At 46.8% G+C, this 22086-nt stretch overlaps 2 protein-coding genes across 3 annotated transcripts; both read left to right on the top strand.

The window, feature by feature from the left end:
* Nucleotides 1-673: 673 nt before the first annotated feature.
* LOC136319807 (triggering receptor expressed on myeloid cells 3-like) lies at nt 674-7258 on the top strand. Of its 2 annotated transcripts, XM_066252938.1 has the most exons (5): nt 674-754; nt 1393-1740; nt 3408-3473; nt 6515-6643; nt 6972-7258. In XM_066252938.1, exons 1-5 carry the CDS (start codon nt 697-699, stop codon nt 7016-7018), a joined length of 648 nt encoding a protein of 215 aa, XP_066109035.1. In that variant the 5' UTR covers nt 674-696; the 3' UTR covers nt 7019-7258. The 2 variants fall into 2 exon arrangements, with proteins under 2 accessions (XP_066109035.1, XP_066109036.1); XM_066252939.1 differs by lacking the exon at nt 3408-3473.
* A 3907-nt stretch (nt 7259-11165) lies between these two features.
* On the top strand, nt 11166-20830 carry LOC136319165 (trem-like transcript 4 protein). Its single transcript, XM_066252559.1, is given in 5 exon segments — nt 11166-11274; nt 12450-12560; nt 12747-12801; nt 12803-13086; nt 20742-20830. Coding segments are annotated over 5 exon segments (648 nt in total).
* Nucleotides 20831-22086: the final 1256 nt, after the last annotated feature.

The raw sequence follows: 22086 nt of genomic DNA, 5'->3' as shown, positions 1-22086 counted from the left end.
GGGAAGAGAGAGAGAGTGAGAGAAGAGAGAGGGGGAGGGGTGGAGAAGCAGATGAGCACTTTTCCTGTGTGCCCTGACCTGAGCTGCTTTTTTAAAATGCAGGTTCCTGGGCCTTCTCTAGACTTACCAGATCAGAGTCTCTGGGGCTGGAGCCCAGGCATATGTGTGTTTGCCAAGCTTCCCCGGGATTTGGCCAATGCCGATCCTTGAGAACAACTGTGTGGGGTAAGATTAATGAAGGCGTGTCATCGGGAAGGTTGAATGGGTCTTGAAGGGCAAACCAAAGGTGAATGTCCCATTCATTCCAGACAGGGCGAGTGGCAGGAGGGCCTGGGGATGTGGTGGTCAGTGTCCAGTGATGAGAATGCCTCGGTGACCTGAGGAGGTGAGTGGAGCAGAGGTGGGACACCAGGTGGGTGTAGATGTGCTGTGGTGGAGAGCAGGGAGCTAGCGAGTGTTGCCCAATAGGGCTGTGACGTAATGAAAACGGGAAGGAAGATTTCACAAGGGCAGTGCTCTCTCTCTTCTCCTCCTTCTGCATTTTCCAGAGCTCGTCCCTCTCATCACATTTCCCTTGGGTTTCTCAATTGCATAGTAACCGCTAAACCTCTCAGGGAAGACGGAAAATAGCCCTATGGGGTAACATCCTCCAGCCAACGGCCAGAGCCGCCAGACAGCCAGCACACAGCAGATAGGATGGGGAGGACGCGGCTCAGGGGGTGGCCCCGGCTGCTGCTGCTGCTCTGGGTCTCAGGTAAGGTGAGCGGGAGAGGGGAGCAGGTGGCCAAGGGAGGGACCCACTGAGTGGGGCTTCCTCGCACTTCCTTAGGAGGACAGGAATGCACGTGTTAGAGACGGGAATGGGAATAGGAAGGTAATGAGTGCAGACTCTACTGCTGGACCCTGACCCAGCAGGAACGAGTGATGAAACAGACGATGACGATGGTGATGCAATGGGCTGTAGGGTCCATGGCAGGGAGGGTTAGGAGGAGACAGAGGTCAGTACCAGCTGGAACCTATCAGTGGATGCCCTCTGGGACCAAAGAGGGTGGCTGTGGGTGGAGAGGAATGGGAAGAGCATTCAGCTTTTTCAACTTTATTTTTTTTTTACCTTTTTATTATGAAGAGTTTTCAATCTACAAAATATAGAAAGAATAGCCACCGTAGATTGAATCCGCTACATTCGAACATTGAACCATGATCAATATTTTGCCTTATTTGCTCCATGTGTGTGTATATTCCTGACAATGCTGAACCAGTCAATTCACAGGAGTTTATAGAAATCTTCAATTGTTCCTAAGTGCTTGAAGAAGGCAGCACGGGACCCGTGTGTGTGTGTGTAGGGATGGTGGGAGAAATGGTGGCTCAGTGAGCACTGGTTTCTCATTCTAGGACTCCGAGCTGCAGAGGAAGAGGAATCACAGTGCCTACTAGAGGGGAGGAACCTGACCGTACAATGTCTTTACAACATGCTCTTCGCCTCCAACCTGAAGGCCTGGCAGCGCGTACCGAGCCAGGGCCCCCCGCAGACACTGATCAGAACGAACACTACAAGTCTAAGTCCAAAAAAGGTCCAGAATGGACGATACCTGCTGGAGGATGATCCCAGCAATTCCGCGTTCAATGTCACAGTGACAGGGCTGCGGAGGCAGGACGCGGGACTGTATCAGTGCGCGATTGACCTCTCACCCCGGACACCCCGAGTCCTGCCTCCTCGGATCCGGCTGGCACTGTGCGGAGGTGAGCAGCGGAGAGAACCTGGATGGGGCAGGGGTGTGGAGGCTGCGCTCCTTAGTCCCAGGCCGGGGCCCCATCTGATGCCAGGGCTGCTTTAGAGAGAGAGAGAGAGAGAGAGAGAGAGAGAGAGAGGAGCACAGAGTAATAGGAAAAGATCTCCACCCAAAATCAGAGCACCCGACTCTTCCGTTCTCTTGCTTTGTGACTTTGAGAGTCATAGCTCCCCTCTGGACTCCAGTTTTCTCACCTGTTAAGGCAGGAAAGTACGACTAGGTGATCTCAAAAATCCTCTTACTCGATGGCAGAGCAGCTGCCAGAGGAACCAGATAACCGAACACCGACTCTGCACGTAGCCACGCGTTGCTGCTGCCTCGTGTTCAAGGGAGGAGGGCAAAGAGCTCCTCACTGCGCCTTTCGGTCGTGCATGCAGCTGGAATCAGACAGAGACCCGTTTGATCTGACTGTCCTTGGTGAACCCTGGAAGTGGGCCAGGGTGGCCAGTAAAATACTGTCCCTTTTCCTCAAAAGACACGTAATAGATATTAGGCAGCAAGATGGAGGGCTTTTCAGTGACCTTGAGTGGCTTCTCGCTGCTGGGGGCACGGCCCATTCTTCCCCTCCTCTTAGAAAGTCTGTTTACCCACCTAACCCAACACTCCTGCCTCCAGCTTCTCAGTAAACCTGCTCCTTGTGAGCCAGTGAGCAGGAGAGGCCCCCACCACACAGTGGGCGGGAATGGAGAGGAGCGACTGAACCCACATAGTAGAAAAAAGCATCCCTCACTTCTTTAGGAACAGCCAGTGATGCCCAATAATTAACAGGCTGGTTACAAATGGTCTATGCGGTCAGTTAAGCGGTTCCGTTCTCCTCTATTCAGAAACATCTCATTCACTTTGTTTTACTACCCACACACGTGGGAGCAGGGAAACTGTTACAAAGGCACGTGAGTCTGCACAGGACAAGGAAACACGCACTGGCCGGGATTTCTACTCCCTCGCAGCCTTGAACCGGCTCAGTGACCTTGAGCGGGTCCCTCGTGGGTGCCCTTCTAGACTTTCTCCCTTGTGTCATTCAAGGGGCCCAGTTCTCTGGGTTTCTCTGTGTTGAAGTTTGGAGAAACAAAGGCCTCACGTTTTGCCCTTGGCAAAGCCTGTCTGCTCCCGTAGACAGCCTGGGCCCACCAGGTCTGAATCTATGGCTCACTGGAAAGAGAAATGATTGAGAATGACCGAGGCCATCTTGTTGAATGAGAATGGTATCAAGGTGAACACAGAATAAATGTGAACGTGATTGTTTTCATCAAAGCACGAGCAGCAAGCAGTGGGGTTTTCAGGGCAGCTTCGTATTTCTTTTCCCCAGTAATTGGAGGACATTTTAGGCGGACGTAGCTAAGGAAACTGAGTCTGGGACAGATTGTCCCTGCCTGAAGGGCTTCCTGGTCTCCCAGGGGAAACCCTCTGACAAGGACACACGCAGTGAGCACTGAGGTGGCGTGGGGGTGGGGGGGTGGGGGGGTACGAGGAACAGCAGCTGCACAGTTTTTCAGTTAGGTGACAACAAATGCACAGAGACTTCTTTCTGGAGTGTGGTGCTGGGCCTAACCAGAGCTCAACGGACCTCACCTCCCCGAACTGTGGGGAACCCGTGTGTATTTTTCTTCACTTTTCCAGGGACGACACAGCAGCCGATGCCCATGCCCACAGACAGAAATTTGCATAACGGGACGCTAAATGGAGGTGATGGATGTTGTCCTCCCAATCCTACTATGGAAAGAGAGGCCTGGAGTGGGAATGTAAGGGAGAGAAGGTGGGCCACGGGAGGCAGCAGGGGGGAAGTTCTCTGCCCGATGGAGAGCTCCACGATGGGTCAGAAGCAAGAGTGGAACTTGTTGGGGACAGGGTGAGCGGGCCAGTAGACTGTGACGGGCTGGGTGGACGTGAGAGCTAGGAGCTAAAAAATTAGGTCCTGGCCAGGTGGCTCCGTGGATAAAGCGTCGTCTCGGTATGCCGAGGTGTGGGTTTAATTCCCGGTCAGGGCACGTAGGAGAGGCAACCAATGAGTGCACAACTGAATGGAACAACTAAATGGAACAGCGAGATGATGCTTCTCTTTCTCTCGCTCTCTCTCAAATCGACAGAAAAATTAAAACAAAACATTGGGCTAGGCTCACTGGACAACACTCTGAAAGCTGAGACCAGTAAGATGTCATAGAAACACACAGCAAAGAGTCAGGAGATCTGGGTCCCGGTGCTGGCTCTGCTGCTGTTTCCTGAGTGACGCTCCTTAGGGGTCAGATTAGATCAGGAGTAGTCAACCTTTTTATACCTACTGCCCACTTTTGTATCTCTGTTAGTAGTAACATTTTCTAACCGCCCACCAGTTACACAGTCATGGTGATTTATAAAGTAGGGAAGTAACTTTACTTTATAAAATTTGTAAAGCAGAGTTACAGCAAGTTAAAGCATATAATAATTACTTACCAAGTACTTTATGTCAGATTTTCACTAAGTTTGGCAGAATAAATCTTTATAAAACAACTTATAGTTAAATCTATCTTTTTATTTATACTTTGGTTGCTCTGCTACCGCCCACCATGAAAGCTGGAACATCTCCTAGTGGGCAGTAGGGACCAGGTTGACTACTACTGGATTAGATGCTGGTGAATGTTGCTTTCACCTTTGACTTTCTAGGACCCTGTGAATGGTTGTTTTTTTTTGTTTGTTTGTTTTGTATTTTTCTGAAGCTGGAAACGGGAGAGACAGTCAGACAGACTCCCGCATGCGCCCGACCGGGATCCACCCGGCACGCCCACCAGGGGCGACGCTCTGCCCACCAGGGGGCGATGCTCTGCCCCTCCGGGGCGTTGCTCTGCCGCGACCAGAGCCACTCTAGCGCCTGGGGCAGAGGCCAAGGAGCCATCCACAGCGCCCGGGCCATCTTTTGCTCCAATGGAGCCTTGGCTGCGGGAGGGGAAGAGAGAGACAGAGAGGAAGGGGGGGGGAGTGGAGAAGCAAATGGGCGCTTCTCCTGTGTGCCCTGGCCGGGAATCGACCCTGGGTCCCCCGCATGCCAGGCCAATGCTCTACCACTGAGCCAACCGGCCAGGGCCATGACCCTGTGAATGTTTATCCCCCAAATAGAGTATAGTCCCGTGACAGTAAACTTGGGAGATGCCTGCTCAGGCTATAGAAAAAAAAATTGTCCCAAACATCTTGAAAGTCCCTCTCTGGTTCAGATTAAGTCAGCCAGGTTTTGCCGACAGCCTGACAAGCTCAGGGTAAGCTGTCCCATCCCATCTTTATCAGGCATTCTCTGGGTACCCGGTAGGGGCCTGGTGTCAGTCAAGGCCCTCAAGAGCTTTTCATCTCTTTTGGAACATGACACCTACCAAAGCGATTCCACCCTAAAGGGTGATCTGGATTCAGCGTTGTACATTGTCTCTGAAGGAGGGTCATTGCACAGAGGGCACAGCAAAGCAGAATAATACTGTAGGATAATTAGCTGGGGCCGCTGGCTCAGGCCTCACTTGTGGGTTCCAGAGAGCCAGGCTAGACCACGCAGGGGACTGTCTCCTGCTCCAGGCAGGCCGAGGGAGTCCTGAACCCCAAGCAAGCCTTGGATGTTACTTCCTCAAGGCAGCAGAAGTCCCAGCCACCAGCTGCAAAGGAAAGGAGCTGGGGATTGGGGAGCTAAGGTCCACCATAAAGGTGTGTTATACCCCTGAAGACAAGGCGCCACCTGGAAAACGTGGGCCGGGTGTGAATGGAATCGGAGCTACCTGCGGCCTCTTTCTTGGAGTTAAAGGAATGGGATGGACAGAAGACCTTCCCTACCCGGAGTTGCTGGGGTGTGGGGGCCAGACGTGGGTGCAGAGAACACTCCTGAGAGGAAGAGAATCTTGGAAGGTAGCAGAGGAGTAAAGTATGCAGAAAAAGGGATGGCCGCTATGCCAGGAGCAGGTGGCGGGAATGCACACTCAGTGTGTTGGCTCCAAAGATAGTGTGACTCAGTGGAGAGGAGGGTGAGGTTAAAGCAGGGCCGTGAACTCAGGCTGTGAGAGCTTTGAGTGCCAGGCAGTCTTGTGCACTTTGTCCTGTAGGCAAGTGGGAGCGCAAGGGCCTACCCTGGCCCTTGGGGTGGAGGAGTGAAGGCCCAGTGTCGAGTGACCCAGGAGCTGTGTGCAGGAGGTGTGCGGAAGGGAGATGTTCCAGGCAAGAGACCAGGTGGATTCCTTTAGAGCAGGGGTCCCCAAACTACGGCCCGAGGGCCGCATGCGGCCCCCTGAGGCCATTTATCCGGCCCCTCCGCACTTCTGGAAGGGGCACCTCTTTCATTGGTGGTCAGTGAGAGGAGCATAGTTCCCATTGAAATACTGATCAGTTTGTTGATTTAAATTTACTTGTTCTTTATTTTATTGAATAAATATTGTATTTGTTCCGTTTTGTTTTTTTACTTTAAAATAAGATATGTGCAGTGTGCATAGGGATTTGTTCATAGTTTTTTTTATAGTCCGGCCCTCCAACTGTCTGAGGGACAGTGAACTGGCTCCCAGTGTAAAAAGTTTGGGGATCCCTGCTTTAGAGGCCAGAGCCAGGGCAAAGGATCATGGGAAAAGTAAGGCCCTGCCTTGAAGTATGTGAATCCCTGCTCAGCTGCTCTCTTGGCCAGGAGGCAGGGGGCAGGCTGAGCTTCAGGGCAGAACACTTGGCAGACTCCCACCCTTTCAGATTCAGGAGGGTCAAACCTAGGATACCAACGCTTGCCCTTGACCTTCCAGGCGGGCTGTTCGCCTTTGACCTTTCCAGCCTGCCTCTGCTGACTATTGTTCTGGCTTGTGGCTTCATCCTGAACAAGGGCCTGGTGTTCTCAGTCATGTCTGTCCTCCTTTGGAAAGGCTGTGCCTCAGGTGAGTGGGGACCTGGGCGAGGCTTGTGGTGGAAATGAATGTAGGGACCTGGGCAGTTGGCTGCAGAAGTGGGTTTAGAGGAAGCATGTCCCCGGAGTTCCCACACTTCCATTCACGGGATTGTTTGGACAGGAGGCAGGGCCAGACCCCCAGAAAGATGTGAAAGGCACTGGGCCGGGCTCCCCAGGACAGGAGGACCTGGGGGTGGGAGAGGCCAGTGAGGTTTTTGCTGCGTGGCCACCAGTCTTTTCTTCAGAGGAGGCGGGGAGACTCGGGGCTGGCACGAGTGGATCATTTTCAAATCCTGCCCCTTTCTCTCACTCCCCAGGCAAGCCAAACCCAGGGAAGCAGCCAGCCGAAACTTCCCGGAGCTGACGGGCATCCCGCCTCCCCCAGCAAACATTTATTCTGAACGTTTATTCTGTTCAGCGACCAAACGAATAAATCAATCTCTCTCTCAGGGAAACAAAAGGCTTCCTAAACTTGTTCTGTGAGATCCCTGCCCAGCCCTTTTCTGCTTCCGCAATGAGTGGGGAAGCCTGGGGAGCTGGGCGGAAAGAGACCCACTGAGCCAATCAGAGGCCAAGAAAATGAGACATGACTGTTTGCATTAAATATGATACAACAACTGGGACTCACAGAGTATCATTCAAATAAATCTTATATTTGTTCCCAAACTCACTCTGCTGGGTATGGCTCTGGCCCTCTGGTAAAACCTACAGCAAGACTCCTCACTCTTCTGGTCATTAAAAAAAACCATTTTACTTACTTATTTATCTATCTGTCTATCTATCTGCCTATCTATCTATTTATCTATCTATCTATTCTTTATTTAAGTGAGAAGAGGGCAGATAGAGAGACTCCCACATGCGCCCTACCCTGGATCCACCCAGCAACCCCCATCTGGGGCTGATGCTCTGCCCATCTAGGCCCATGCTTGTAATCCAGCTATTTTTAGTGCCTGAGGCAGAGGCTTTTATTTTATTTTTTAAATTAAATTGATTGCAGTGACATTGATAAATAAAATTATATAGTTTTCATCTCTTGATCATTAAAAAAATAGACTTTATTTTTTAAAGCAGTTTTAGGCTCAGAGCAAAACTGAAGAGACAGTAGAGTTCGCCTGCAGCCCCTGTCCCCACACATACACAGCCTCCCCCACTCTCAGCATCCTAGTCCACGCACATGGTCACCCATGGACATACTTTACCATTCTTCTGGTTTAATGTGGTTTTTTAATTTTTCCCACCTTCACCCCCTAGCTCAGGGGTTGGGAACCTATGGCCCACGAGCCAGATGTGGCTCTTTTGATGGCTGCATCTGGCTCACAGACAAATCTTTAATAAAAAAAAATAATAACGTTAAAAATATAAAACATTCTCATGTATTACAATCCATTCATTTCCTACCGCTCATGTTCGTGGTTGTGGGTGGCTGGAGCCAATCACAGCTGTCCTCCGGGACAACACCAAATTTTTATTGGATAATGTGTAACGTACACGGGTCATTGTATGGCTTTCACGGAATTACATTTTAAAATATGTGGCGTTCATGGCTCTCTCAGCCAAAAGGGTCCCGACCCCTGCCCTAGCTGCACTTCCTATCCTTTCCCCCATAGGCATCCTCCGAATATAGTTGAGCCACCAGCCACCAAGGTTGTGGAGCATCTGACATGTGGCAAGTGCGACTGAGGAACTGAAATTTTCTTTATTTAATTTTAATGAACTATAACGCAAATATACACCCTCGCTCTAGATGACTGAGATGAACTCGACCCATATCCCGCCCCTCTCACAGGGAGATTTTGTTGCGTTGTGCTTGTGAATGTCAAAACTGTATCTTTGTACACTGTGTAAAAGACAGTATTCAAAATATGATTGTGCTTCTGATTGGGAAGACCATCTGAAGTAAGATCCCGAAACATAAGTCTTAAGGGGGAAATGGATGGTTTAATTACGTTGTTGAATGCTGGCTTCCCAAATATAAACTCAGCTTTCTCTTATCAACCAGTTGATATGTTGGTGATATTTGGGAAGGGAGCATTGGACAATCACATTTTGAATGTTGTCTTTTAGACAACGTACAAAGATATTCTCATACATTTCTCCACTAACAGAGCTTTCAGTTCCTGGTTACAACTTAGATTCTTATTGATACAGATGGAAACTTTCTAGAGCACGTGGTACTTTTACACCTGGGTAGTTTGACCTATAGTTTCCATTTCATTAAAGCAGATTTTCTTCTTCTTCTCCTTCTCCTTCTCCTTCTCCTTCTCCTTCTCCTTCTCCTTCTCCTTCTCCTTCTTCTTCTTCTTTCTGAAGCTGGAAACGGGGAGGCAGTCAGACAGACTCCCGCATGCGCCGACCGGGATCCACCCGGCACACCCACCAGGGGGCGATGCTCTGCCCCTCCGGGGCATTGCTCTGTCGCGACCAGAGCCACTCTAGCGCCTGGGGCAGAGGCCAAGGAGCCATCCCCAGCGCCTGGGCCATCTTTTGCTCCAATGGAGCCTCGGCTGTGGGAGGGGAAGAGAAAGACAGAGAGGAAGGAGAGGGGGAGGGGTGGAGAAGCAGATGGACGCCTCTCCTGTGTGCCCCGGCCGGAATCGAACCAGGGACTTCTGCACGCCAGGCTGACGCTCTACCACTGAGCCAACCGGCCAGGGCCAGATTTTCTTCTTAAAGAGAGAATCACACTTCTGATTTTTTAAGTCTTCCTTTCTCCAAGAAAGGGCTCACATGATTTCCGTGCCTCGGTCCTTTTGCCTTTTTTCCGGAGTCGCCTCCGCTGCCACCTTGTCCTTGGACTTGCAAGTGCAAGTTTGGCCCATTTGAATGGATGATGGGGACACTCTGAGGGACCTGAGGTGGCCAGGGGCTGCTAGCAGTGGGCAGAGTGCAGGGTGTTTATTGAAGACAGGGTTTAAATGCCCAGCTCAGAAATGAAATCTCTGTGAAACCCTGGGCGAGCCTCTGCCCCGCTCTGCAGCTGGAGACGCCCTCTCCGGCCCCCTCCGCATCAGACCAAGGAGCATGCGCAGACTGCTGAGGACCGAGGGTTGAGCAAGGCAGGGCTCGCGCAGTAAATGGAAGCAGCCGGCCTGCTCTCGGGGGACTCACAGCCTGTCCGGAGAGGAACACAGAGTGTCCACAGTAGGGTAGTGACAAAACACAGTGCAGGGTCAGGGCCATAGTGTGCAGCCAGATGCTCGTGACAGGGGCAGGGGCGGTGGCTGCAGGAGTCCTCTGCACCCGCTTCTTGCAAAAGGACCCCCTTTCTGGCTCCACACAGCGAGGCTAGCTGGGGAGCGGGCCCTGGAGGCATTGCAGAGGCTAGGGAAGGGGACAGCGCCAGCCCAGTCTGAGGCACGACCAGAATGGCGGCCAGGAGTGGGGCCATGGGGAGGGGGGACTAGACACATTGGGTGGGTACAGATTATGGGGTCTGAGCCCAGGTCGAGGCCTTTGATTGAGCCGAGAAATCCAGTAAAGGCAGGGTAGCTGAGCTCCATGGTGGGGACGTGGTCACAGACAGCAGTAGCTGTAGGCCCCTCCCCATTTCTTTGCCCTCTTCCCTGGGCAGCTTCTTGGTGAGAGTGTCTGCTCCTTTCAGGGAGGTGAAACAGTCACTGTCTGAACAAACAGGACGCTCTGAAGGTTGAACATGCTGAAGGAGAGCTGGTTACAACCATCGGGGAAACCAGCCGCATGAGTTCAGTCCCCCCCACCCTTCGCGGGGACACACACATGCGCAGTCTGTGTGCAGCAAAGCGAGCGGACCTCAGGTAAACTGGCCACCGACATGGCTGCCGTCAGTATTCGTGTAAAGAATACTTCAAAAATATTCTTTTTGAAGAATATATTCTTTTCTTTGTTAGTTATTGAGTATTTATAAATAGGTTTTGTACATATAGTCTCTCTGCATTTTGAAATTTTAAATTTTAGAATAGGTTTAGATCTCAGAAAAGTTGTGAGGATATTACAGAGTTCCCAGATCCCCAGTTTCCACTCGTAGTAATAGCTGACATTACTACAGTACCTTTGTCACAATCAGTCAGCCAATCAATAATGATATGTTATTGACTAAAGTCCATACCTCATTCAGCGTTCCTTAGCTTTCACTTAGTGTCCTCTCTCTGTTCCAGAATGGCACCCAGGATACCTGACCACGTTTGGTCATGGTGTCTTTTTAGGCTCCTCTTGGCTGTGACTATTTCTCAGAACTGTCAAAGTCATCAAAAATAAGGAAATTCTGGCCTGACCTGTGGTGGCGCAGTGGATAAAGCGTCGACCTGGAAATGCTGAGGTTGCCGGTTCGAAACCCTGGGCTTGCCTGGTCAAGGCACATATGGGAGTTGATGCTTCCAGCTCCTCCCCCCTTCTCTCTCTCTGTCCTCTCTCTCTCTCTCCCTCTCCTCTCTAAAAATAAATAAATTTAAAAAAAACTTAAAAAAAAAATTAAAAAAAAAAATAAGGAAATTCTGAGAAACGGTCATAGCCAAGACTTCCCTCTAAAGAGCACAATGTGGAGAGCGGGGAAGGGTACGTTTACAGTGGACAAACCTGGCGAACACCAGCTCAGCCTGGTGATCGAGGTTAAGCTCAACAGTGATTATGTCATGTTGCTAAGACGTACCCTTGCTATGATGTGATGAGAATGGACTTGATTTCCATGGGCTTCCTCTCCCAAACCCCTAACCCTATTAGGAAAAAGAAATCACACAACTCTCATGAGTGACATTACACAATACCATACCAGAAGCCCTGATCAGGTCCGGTAGCTCAGCTGGTTACAGCATCGTCTCAACGTAACAAGGTTGCGGGTTCAATCTCCCGCATACCAGAATCAACCAATGAATGCATAAATAAGTGGAACAACAAATTAATGTTTTCTTTTTCTTCTCTCTCTCTCTCTGTGCCTCTCTCTTAAAAAAAAAAGTCAATAAAAATATTTTTAAAAATACTACCTTATTCTGTTGTTCAGAATTCTGTTGCTCAGAATTCTGTTGTTCCAACTTTGGCCATTTTTCCCTCCACACATTTTTACACACACATCATGAAAACACAAGGGTTTTTCATCTTTTCACCCCGTCACGAACACTGCACCCAACACTGAGGGAGCACATCAGGGAGTGAGAACTGAAGATACAGACATGGCGTCGAGCTCCCCTCCTTGCCTTCTCCCAGCCCCCCTGGTCCTCTCCCTTCTTGCCCTCCCCTCGGAAAATCCCCATTCAGCCTCCCCCACCCCGCTCTGGACCTCACCTTTCCCAGGGTCTTCCTTACAGGTCTGGGAATGGAAACTCTGCCCCTCTAACTTCCTATGGTGAAAACACATGGTTGACCTGCCATGCCTGGGAGTGGGGTTCCCGTCTTGCTCTGAGTACCAGAGGGATTCAGGGTTCCAGCCAGGCCACCAATGGCTCCCAACCACTCATAGGCATTGAGAGAGAAAAGAGGAACAGCTCCGCATTGCACCATGGTTTCTTCTTGGACATTCTCAGACGTTCTCTCAGCAACTATGACGGAGAGTGACGGGGACCAGCTGTGGAGTGATAAAGATAAAGAGAAGTTAGGCAAAAGGGAACCACTGAGTCAGGGCCCAGGTCTCTAGGCACAGAGACAGACCGTCAGCTGGTGGCCCCGACCCAGGCCTGTCTGCCCCTCTCTCCCCTCTGCCCACAGAGCCCGCCTCTCAGGCCGACCACTTCCCCAGTCTAGGTGTCGGTTTTTCTCAGTTCTCCCAGCTCAGAGATGCTGGGAAGTTGGTGCAGAATTAGACCCAGCTGCTGGTTCCCTCTCCGCAGAGGCCTCCCCTCTCCTCCTGTCCTCCGTCACGAGAAATAGATTGCAGGTGGCACGGCCTGGGGGGGCCCTGCCTGCTCCTGACCCTGACCTGCTGGTGCTCCTGGCCTCAGGTGAGACGCAGGGAGTGAAAGACAGAGGCCGGACGGGGGGGGGGGGCAGGATGGCCCTGTGACCAGAGGGCTGGCCTCGGGGACCATTTTCTGGATGTGGCCATCAGAATTTGGTCCTTCTCCCCTTTCCCAGTGATGGGGTGGCTGCATCCAGCCAGGGCCCTGACGTGAAGGCTGGTTCTCCAGGTGCCCGGGGAGGCACAGTGCCTGAGGAGCTTTATGAGGTGGCGGGGCAGCCGCTCTGTGCAATGCCTGCACCCTCCCGAGGGAGGGCCCTGCAGGAAGAGCACCGGGGGCTGGCAGACATCTCCGAAAGTCTGCATCAGATCCGTCACCAGATCCAAGCCCCGAACAGCAGCTCAGGACTCTCGATACATGGTCTAGGACATTCCAGCTGCTGGTTTCCTCATCGTCACCATGACTCAGCTGAGGGAGAAGGACTCGGGGCCCTGCTCGTGTGGAAGCTACAACCCTTCCAGCAATGTGGTCGCTGTGCGCAGAATCGTCAGCCTGCTGCTGTCTCCAAGTGAGCTCCTTTCTGCAGGAAATGGCCCTTCCCTCCCAAGGCCTGGAAGAAACATTACTCACCCCTTCATGTGCCTCTATCACTCCAGCTGTCCAAGGGGATCAAGGCCCCTGTCTCCAGAGAAGGGCTGTCACCTCTGCTCCACTCTGCTCATCTGGCCCCACCTGGTGGGAAGAGGTGCCCAGAGCTCACAAGGCAGAATCCTGGACTCTCTCTCTGACTCTCTTTTTCTTACACACACACACACACACACACACACACACACACACGGCCCTACACCCATTACGTAAAATGTAAAGATATCAGAAACAAAGAGGAATTCTAAAGACTGTTAAGATCACCAGAAAAGAACAAGAATTAGATTCACATCAGACTTTTTAAAGAGGAACACTGGATGCAAGAAGACAGTAGAGTAATTAATATTTATTCATTTATTTTATGAGAGTGAAATAGACAGACAGACAGACAGGAACAGGAAGGGAGAGAGATGAGAAGCATCAATTCTTCGTTGCGGCACCTTAGTTGTTCATTGATTGCTTTCTCATATGTGCCTTGACCAGGGTGAGGGGGCTCCAGTTGAGCCAGTGACCATTTGTTCAAGCCAGCAACCCTGGGCTTCAAGCCAGCGACCATGGGCTCATGTTTATGACCCCACGCTCAAGCCGGTGACCTTGGGATTTCAAACCTGGGTCCTCAACATCTCAGCTGACACTCTATCCACTGAGCCACCACCTGGTCAGGCTTGAGTAATTAATACTTTTAAACTGTTAAAGAAAGTTATTTTTATATCCAGTTGAACTGTCATTTGAATGTGAGATCATGATATGTGGGACTTCTAAAGCCACAGAAGGTTTGCCACATGCAAAAAGCCCCCCTGAAAACTCTCTGGGAGAAAGTACTCAATTGAGATGAAAAACAGGTCTAGGAGACGCTGCAAGAAGTGAGAAAGTAAGTGTGAACAAGTGCCTCAGTAAAGCCTATTTTTGTCTTTAAAAATGGCAGCTAGAGCCAAAATAAAGAACTAGAGAAAATATATCTATGACACTGAAAAATAACAATCCAGACAACATCAACATGGGCTGAGGAGGACAGGGTAGAAGGCCCTAAGGATGGTTACGGACTCGTCTCATAAGAGGTAACATGCAGATATTGATAATTTGAAGGTAGCAACTGAGGTAAATCAACATAAATATGAATCTTCAGTTAAGTAAACAAAATGTATACTCTTTAAACCAGCAAAACAAACAAAAAACAAACTTCCCCAAAAGAAAGAAAATAATTTTTAAAATAAACAAATTACAATAGTCAAGAATGTAAAGTACAGCATAGAAAATATAATCAATAATGTTGCGATAATTAGGTATGGTTGGGGGAAACATTTTGTAAAGTATATAATTTTCTAATCACTAGGTTGCAGACCTGAAATCGATACAAAATAATACTGAAAAAAATGCAGCTTTGTTGAAAATAAATAAAGAAAGAAAGAAAGAAAAGAAAAGAAAAAGAATTGACTTTCAGTTGGGTTATTAAAAATTGTCTATAAGAGGCCCTGGCTGGTTGGCTCAGTGGATAGAGCATTGGCCCAGCATATAGACGTCCCAGGTTCGATTTCAGGTCAGATCACACATAAGAAGTGACCACCTCCATCTCTCCACCTCCCTCTCCCTCTTCTCTCCTTCCTTACCTCCAGTAGCCAGTGCTCGAAGGATCCAAGCATTAGCCCTGGGCACTGAGGATAGCTTGGTTGATTCAAGCATCGGCCCCAGGTGGGGGTTGCCAGGTGGATCCCAGTTGGGGAGCATGTAGGAGTCTGCTCACTATCTCAAGACCCTCCTCTCACTTTAAAAAAAATTGTCTATAAGAAATACACTTGAAAAAAATTTTTAAAAGGTTATAAATAAAAAGTTGGAAAAATATACCTGGTTAATAGGAAACAAAAGAAACTATCTTAGCAATCTTAACGTTGAACAAAATAATAGAATTTAAAATAAAAATATTATGGAACAAAGGTGTATAATTATTGATAAGAGGCACACTTGAATAAAAAAATAGAACCATCATATATATATATATATACACACACACACACACACATACTTACAAGTATGTCCCTATAGTATACCAAGCAAGACTATCAGAAATGCAAGAAGTAAATAATTGTAGTTGGAGAGTCACATCCCTCTCAAAAGATTATAGCAATCAATGAGACAAACAATAAACAGAAGAATTGAAGTTCTAAGCCAAAAGATTAATAAATTTCAGATTCCATACATATTTATATCTTATAAATATGTTATAACATATTTATAATATATAAAAATATATTTTAAAATATTTTCAAATATAGAAAATATATATTTACAGGTCTAAAAGGTTTTTAATTATATAAATGTATTGTGAATATGTAATAGATATTTATTTATAAATATTTATCTATGAATATTTACTTATAAATATATAAACTTTGTATATGAACACACATATATGAAACACTCTGTATAAATAAAAACAGATAATACACATTCTTTCAAATACACATAGACTATTTACAGAGGTAGATCTTGTATAAAGAAATAAAAGAAACTTGAATAAATTCCAAAGGATCAATACAATATGGAATATATTTTTCAAACAAAATAAAATAAAATTAAGAATGCATGAAACTAGTGCTAAAGTAGCATGTTTTGAAACAAAGTAATAGTTATTAATATATTATATATAAGTCATTAAGTATATGATAAAACATATTATAGCATCAAGACTACATATCAAATTTATTAGGCAGAGCTAATATTTAGAGGGGCTAATATTAGTAACTTTAAATACGTTTGTCAGAAACATAAAAAGTGAAAAGTAAATTAGCTAAGCAATTAAGAAGATGGAGAGTGAGCAACAGAACAAGCCTGAGGAAATATGAAAGGAAAATAACAATGGTGGGGCCTAAAATCAATGAAAAGAATCTAAAAAGTGGAGATTAAGAAAATTCATAATTTATTCTTTGAAAAATTTAAAACATACTCCTGACAAGACTGATGGACATAAAGGCTATGAACAAAAGTTGAAAAGATTTTTAAATAAATAAATCCTGAACAGATGCTCTTTGAAGTTCCAGGAGTGGACAAATTCCCCCAAAATGTAAAATGCCAAGATTAGCACAAGAAAATCGATCGGAATAGATTGATAAATGATAAAACAATTGAAATGTTGGATAAAAGAGCCATCCTTGAGGGTGTGGAGGAAAGGGAACCCTCGTGCACTGTTGGTGGGAACGCAGATTCATGCAGCCACTGTGGGAAGCAGTAAGGAGTTTCCTCAAAAAATTAAAAATGGAACTGCCTTGTGACCCAGCAATTTCACTTCTGGAAACATATCCAAAGGAATTCAAAGAACTAATTTTAAAAAATATATGCACTCCTATGTTCATTAAGGCATTATTTACAATAAACAAGATTTGGAAACAGTCCAAGTGTCCATCAGTAGATGAGTGGATAAAAAAGCTGTGGTACACTTACACCATGGAATACTATACAGCCATGAAAAAGAAGGAAATCTTATCTTTGTGACATCATGAATGGATCTGGAGAGCATTACGCTAAGTGAAATAAGCCAGGCAGAGAAAGACAAGTGCCATATGATTTCACTGATATGTGGAGTCTAATGAACAAAATGAACCAACAAGCAAAATAGAGACAGACCCATACATAGAAAGCCAGCTGCCAGCTATTAGGGGTGGAGGCTGAGTGAGGGGGGGTGAAGGAATTGAGCGAAAAAAAGAGCCTCGTGAATATGAATGACAGTGGTGATTGCTGGGGGGAGTGAACGGGGGGGGGGTGTGGAGGAGGGTGTTGGGGGATAAATGGTGATGGACGGAGAGTTGACTTGGCGGGGTGAACACACAATACAGGGTATGGATGATGTGTTTTAGAATCGTGTACCTGCAACCTGTATTTTGTTAATCAGTGTCACCCCAATAAATTCAATTAATGATAAATAAATAATTAAATACATAAGTATTTTGGGAAAAATCCTTCCTCACAGAAATTTCATGACTCAGATAATTTTGTAGGTATTGCCAATCATTTAAGAAACATTTGATTCATATTTTATTTATTTATTTGGCCACAAATGCCTAATTAGATAAAATTACAAATGCCAATTACAATTTAAAATATTAAATGTGCCTGACCAGGCAGTGGCGCAGTGGATAGAGCATTGGACTGGGATGCACAGGACCTAGGTTCAAGACCCCGAGGTCGCCAGCTTGAGCGCGGGCTCATCTGGTTTAGATAAAGCTCACCAGCTTGGACCCAAGGTCGCTGGCTCCAGCAAGGGGTTACTTGGTCAGCTGTAGCCCCATGGTCAAGGCACATATGAGAAAGCAATCAATGAACTAAAGTGCCACAACAAAACACTGATGATTGATGCTTCTCATCTCTCTCTGTTCCTGTCTGTCTGTCCCTATCTATCCCTCTCTCTAACTCTCTCTCTGTCTCTGTAAAAAAATAAAAATAAAATTAAAAAATAAATAAATAAATAAAATATTGAATGTAACTTGTTTTATGCTTAAAAGTCAAATATTAGAAAATATCATTGCCCTAAACTAAAATGTTTTCTAGTATGACAAATCCCAATAAAATTAAAAGGTCTGTTTATTCTAACAAAATATATTTACCACTATGTACTTTAGATATGTAAACCAGAGGTAGCAGTTAGTACCACATAAATGCAAACTACACTGAACCAAAAGTAAAAATAGAATGTAGCACAGGTTAGCAGACCCTTCCTACCAGACTGAAAAAAGAGTCTTTTGTTTTTAAGCAACAGAGAGAGAGAGAGAGAGAGAGAGAGGAAGAAAGAGAGAAGAGAAGCATCAAATTGTCATTGTATCACTTTAGTTGTTACTACCTCTCATATGTGCCTTGACTGGGGGGTGCAAGCCGAGCCAGTGACCCCTTGCTCAAGCCAGCAACCCTGCGCTCAAGCTGGTGAACCCACACTCAAGCTAGCAACCTTGGGGTTTTGAACCTGGGACCGCAGTATCCTGGGTCAACGTTCTATCCACTGTACCACCACTGGTCAGGCAGAGAGAGAGATACTTACAAAAGGTAGGAATACCTGATGTGAAAATATTCTGTGTGGGATTTTTTAAAAAGAGAATTGAATTTCATGACAAACAAACATCTCATTTAAAATAAAGCAGAATTTTGAGTCCCAAAGTGTTCTATATTCTGCATTTGCCTTTTGTTGAACAATGACGGAATGCCACGGCCAAGCCGGGGACCTTGGGGCGGAGATAACTAGTCGGCTACATAATGATCAATGAAAGAGCGTGAAGAAAACATGAATGAGTTAAGGTTGATACAGTTGACAATAAACTATACAAGGCAAGTTCTGAACTTTGTAGCAGAACTGAGAGTCTGAGTTTAAAGTAAAATTTTCTATAAACGGGAAAGAAACATTCTGTAGTAAAGAAACTGCAGAAGTGAAACTATCTGCTTTCCACAGATTCTAGTGTTACTGGAAAGGGGACCTGGCCCTGCCCAGCGCTGGCCGGTGGTGTGGGAGTTCTTGACCTCATGCAGGAAAGACTTCACAACATGAGTCCCGGTGATTCTGAGCGTATGTTTATTAAAACTGGGGACAGTAAAACAAGAAAGGGCTAGGACAGAGGAAGCGACAGGAGAGCCTGGGCGGGGTCGCTCTGACTCTCTAGAAATGTTATAGGAAAGTGAGGAGCCTAGGGAACGCTGCTCTGGCTCGCTGCACAGTCAGAGAAACGGGGGCCTTGGGGGCTGTTTCAGGGGGTCAGCCCGGGAGGAGCTACCACTGCCCGCTGCTCCCGTGGTCGCAAGTCTCATGGGGTCCTTTAGATTAGAATTTAGGAGATACAGGCCTGAGGGGGATGGAGAAGGAAAGGGGAGAGGGAAAGGCAAGGTTCAGGAGAGAGCTTTGCTAGGTCCTTTGTTTTGAGGGTTGTTTCTTTTGGTGATAGAGACAGAGAGAGGGACAGATAGGGACAGACAGACAGGAAGGGATGAAAAGCATCAATTCTTCATCACGGCACCTTGGTTGTTCATTGATTGCTTTCTCATATGTGCCTTGACTGGGGGGGGGGTGGCTACAGCAAACTGAGTGACCCCTTGCTCAAGCCAGTGACCTTGGGCTCAAACTGGTGAGCCTTGCTCAAACCAGATAAGCCCAAGCTCAAGCCGGCGACCTCAGAGTTTTGAACCTGGGTCCTCCGCGTCCCATTCAGATGCTCTATCCACTGTGCTGCTGCCTGGTCAAGCTGTTTTTGAGGGTTTTTAAAGACCGAGAGTTTAGGAGAGATCTTAATAGAATAGTCATCAGCTCTTCCAGGTGTGCCCTTTTGAGGTCATGTTCTCCACTGATTGATCAGCACCAGGGCAGGGGGTCATTACCCATTGCACCTGTCCTGGTGTTGCCCACCTGGTTTTGCTGCTTCTCCGGGCCTGACGCTAAAATACAACTGAGGTCTCGATGATATCTCTAGGGAGGGGACCTTCTGTGTTTGGCTGTAAACTGCTTGGCCAGTTTGTTCAGCTATTTGTCTCAGTTTCCCCATTCTATTTGCCAAGGAATTTTCCTAGCTTCTCACTATCCTGCCTTACTAGGATGACTTTCTTAATTCAAAATAATCATTTGATTGAGAGTATATTGTCACAACAGGACATGCTTTGCAACATTCGAGTGATCTGATATATCACAGAGAGTAAAGTGAAAGTGTTCTCAAATAATCTTTTATCATTTAAAAAGATCAGCATCTTATCATTTGATACTTTCTGGTATTAAGAGCTCATCTGGCATTATACACTAAGAGACTATCCCACCTTTAGTAAAACTATTTTCAGCATTACAAGCCTGAAAATCACATACGTATAATACGAAGTTTCATTTTACACAGTATCTCTAAGGAAAAGAGTGAAATCCTCAACATGCGATTGAATAAGTGTGACATCCAAGCCGTATGTTCTGGGTGAGTAACAAACATTTCTTCAAACTATGTCTCAGAATGACAAGAAAAAAACTTCCCCACAACCAGATGTGCATTTAACTGGCCAAGGCTAAGTGCTTCTTAAGTGTACTTAAATCTATTTTTTAAAAATAAATGGTACAATAATCAGGCAACTTTAGTTTCATGGCATCCACAGGCTACGGGAAAGGCCAGGAGTAACCAGGCTTCCATAAAGCCTTCAAGACAACACTTGCAGACCTTGCCGTTGATTGGTCAACAGCCCTTTTTTTCTTAGTATTTATATGTTCTAGTGGTGGAGAGTTGACAACAGCTGTTTGTCTACTTGGCAGAGACATTCTCAACTGCTTCAGATCCTGATATTCTAATGTCTACACGTGCATGTCCTTTTTCTAGGCAAGTACTAAAAGTTGTTTCATTGTGTATGCCTTCGTTTCGGGGGATCTCTAGATTATTTTGGTCTTTCACAGTATTTCTTTCTGTTTTTCTAAAACAAAGATGGAAGTCTGAGCAGGAAAAGTCTGTAAGACCATTCCAAGGTTTATTATAAAGGATGCAACCAGGAACAGCCAAGTAGAGGAGAGGTAAAGGGAGAGATAGAGGGGGCGATGAGGGGGCGGCCATGAGGGGGGTGCCGAGCTTCCACGCCCTCCCCTCGCAGACGCCTCTCAGCACCTCCGCGTGTTCACCAACCAGCAAGCTTCTGTTGGATGCAAATCAAGGATTTCCACGGCCACCGCTAATGCTTAAGATACTATTAGAGGTCCTGGCCAATGCTATCGGAAAAGGAAAACAGATAAGAGGAATGAAGGATAGACAAGGAAAGTGTCTAAAACTGTCTTCTATTTAGAAAAAAAAAAGCAGAATCCACAAACTATTAGCTCTCATGAGAGACTTCAGCAAGCCTTCTAAATACAAGATCAAATAACAAAAATCAAAAGTAATTTCTGTATACTAGAAATAATCCCTTAGAAAATTTAATCAAAATAAGGCAGAATTCATAATAGCAATGAAACCTATCCCATATCTGGGAAGAATTAATTTAACCAAGCCCTCTTTGCAGAAAACTTCAATGTGCCATAGGAAGTGATCGGAATACATAGAAATAGTTTGTGATCTTGGATGAGACAATATTATAAAGATGTCAATTTCCCGCAAATTAAAAGTTTCTAAATGTAATCCCAAACACAATTTTAGTTTAATTATTATTTTAAAAACTTGATAAACTTACTGTATAATTCTATGAAAAGTAAAGACACATGAATACCTATGTCAACTATGAAAATATAAAAATAAAAAGAGAGGACTTGTCTGCCAAATATAACAGTGTACTACCAAGTAATACAACTGGGGACGGGTGCTGCTGGCTGCCAGAACTGGTGACTGAGCAAGGGACAAGCCAAGCGTTCCGATAGATGCCCATATGGACAGGAACAGACGCTATGACAAGGACGCACCATGAATTAGCAGGGCAAAGTGCACACCATTTGGTAGACGTCCTTAGGAAAACTGACAAAACACATTAAAAAATAAATCAACCAAAAAACTCACAAAACACACACACACAAAATACAAAAACGAGCCCTGGCCGGTTGGCTCAGCGGTAGAGTGTCGGCCTGGCGTGCGGGGGGCCAGGGTTCGATTCCCGGCCAGGGCACATAGGAGAAGCGCCCATCTGCTTCTCCACCCCCCCTCCTTCCTCTCTGTCTCTCTCTCTTCCCCTCCTGCAGCCAAGGCTCCATTGGAGCAAAGATGGCCCGGGCGCTGGGGATGGCTCCTTGGCCTCTGCCCCAGGTGCTAGAGTGGCTCTGGTCGTGGCAGAGCGACGCCCCGGAGGGGCAGAGCATCGTCCCCTGGTGGGCAGAGCATCGCCCCTGGTGGGCGTGCCGGGTGGATCCCGGTCGGGCGCATGCTGGAGTCTGTCTGACTGTCTCTCCCCATTTCCAGATTCAGAAAAATACAAAAAAAAACCAAAAATAAAAACAAAAAACAAACAAAAAACAATG

The sequence above is a fragment of the Saccopteryx bilineata genome, chromosome 1 (genome assembly GCF_036850765.1).
Source record: "Saccopteryx bilineata isolate mSacBil1 chromosome 1, mSacBil1_pri_phased_curated, whole genome shotgun sequence".
Lineage (NCBI taxonomy): Eukaryota > Metazoa > Chordata > Mammalia > Chiroptera > Emballonuridae > Saccopteryx > Saccopteryx bilineata.
This window is presented reverse-complemented; position numbering and strand designations above follow the sequence as displayed.